This window comes from Bactrocera latifrons, unplaced genomic scaffold (genome assembly GCF_001853355.1).
Source record: "Bactrocera latifrons isolate USDA-ARS-PBARC rearing strain unplaced genomic scaffold, ASM185335v1 scaffold_281, whole genome shotgun sequence".
Classification (NCBI taxonomy): domain Eukaryota; kingdom Metazoa; phylum Arthropoda; class Insecta; order Diptera; family Tephritidae; genus Bactrocera; species Bactrocera latifrons.
The window spans coordinates 95,478-97,196 of record NW_017536419.1 but is presented as its reverse complement, the minus strand read 5'-3'; the positions used below and the strand labels follow the sequence as shown (position 1 = coordinate 97,196).

General features: G+C 32.9%; 1 protein-coding gene across 1 annotated transcript in view; it reads left to right on the top strand.

Annotated features, from left to right (window-relative positions):
• The window catches only part of LOC108970115 (rho GTPase-activating protein 190), a gene marked incomplete in the record, with an annotated part of 22,392 nt that overhangs the window by 7,848 nt on the left and 12,825 nt on the right, over positions 1-1,719 (top strand). Inside the window, 1 exon segment of the mRNA XM_018935267.1 lies at positions 1,138-1,719. Within this exon segment, the coding sequence (XP_018790812.1) occupies positions 1,138-1,719 (582 nt within the window).

The window sequence follows — 1,719 nt, the reverse complement described above, 5'->3', positions numbered from 1 at the left end:
TACGAACCCGAACTTTTTTTGTACTAAGAAACCTGCATATGAAGTTTCAAAAACATATCTCAATTTTTACTCAAGTTACAGCTTGCACGGACGGACAGACAGACAGTCAACCGGATTTCAACTTTTCTCGTCACCGTGATCACTTATACAGTGGACCAATATAGTTTACATGCACCTATGTAGTTCTGTTAAATACGGCACGTTTATTTGTTATAAAATGAATAAATTTTGTGGTTTTTTCTATCCATTTCAAAAGATGTATATTTAACATTAAATTTAGCATATCAAAATATTTTTTTTTACGCAAATAAAAAAAAATTAATGCTAAAGCTTAAAGTAAGCATAATTTATATCAAAAAAGTTTACACACACTACAGATTATTTATATAAATCAAAACAGTGTTTTTGAGATGTCTAATTCCATTTCCATGAATTTCAATTATGATTTCGGGATTTATGCCCTCACGACCACTTTGAACACCTTGAAACCACTTCGTTCTGCTTTGGGATAGGCAATCATCGCCATCAACTCATTATGTAAAACGCAATAACTTCACTTCCAATCAATGAAATGTTATAAAATTCTCACTGGACAATCGATGAACGTAGCAGATACTAACGCACCAGTCGACATATACATAAATGGCGCCACCAGGGGGCGCTAGATTCAAAAAGTCCTGTTTACTTTGGAACGCACCTTGTATAACCCTATATAGATCTCGATTAGTTTTATACTCTGAAGCAACTGGTTGAATGAACACTTATTTTGATAGGATATGACAATTGGGCGAATGTCCTACCTCTAAAAGAAAAGAAATGTGCCTTGCATTTTGACAATTTGGTGTTAGAGTTATCCAGCGCAATCATCAGATCTGAATCCAAACGAAAAATTATGGAAAATATTAGACCCGTTAAACCGAAAAATACTGCGGAACTCTGAGAGAAGGTCTTTGAAGTCTGATATTCTGCTCCACTCTTTCCATAGCCTAATTAGGTCTATACCTAGAAGATGTGCATATGTATTAGACGATAAAGCCTACACTACAAAGTTTATAGTACATAAAAAAGTTCTATTTTATTGTCCGTAACAGTATGTATGTATGTATGTAAGTATTAATATATTATTTTCGATTTTAGGGTTAATTTGTGTGTACTCAAATCAACAGTCGTTTGAAACGCTGAAAGATAACTTGGAGCGCACTTTGTTATGTAATTTGGAATTAGAGGACAAATTTGAGAACTTGCCTATCGTTTTGGTGTATCAACCTCAGGATCTGAAAGAAAACGAAGTTGAGTACCTGCGTAATGAAGGATTACGATTATCTGAAATGCTACACTGCGATTTTATTGATCATCAACAAAATCAACAAAAATATGTCTACGACATTCTTAACATTGTTATTCTATCCTTAAGACTTTCAGAGATGAAAAATTTTGATTCGTATTCTTCAAATCATATTGATTTAAGAATACTTGTTTGTATGTTTTGTGGGGATCAATATGATATTGAAAATATTATAAACCCGCTAATAGCTGAATCGACAAACTGTAAATCGTCAGAACATTCCATTTTGGTTGACGTATTTATAGGAGATTCAAAAAAGCGGATTGAATTCATCCTTTCATCTTATCACGGAATAAACCAATATCGTGAGGAATTAATTCATGGATATATTTATTTTTATTCTGGAAAACGTCGATCATCACTTTCAAATTTAA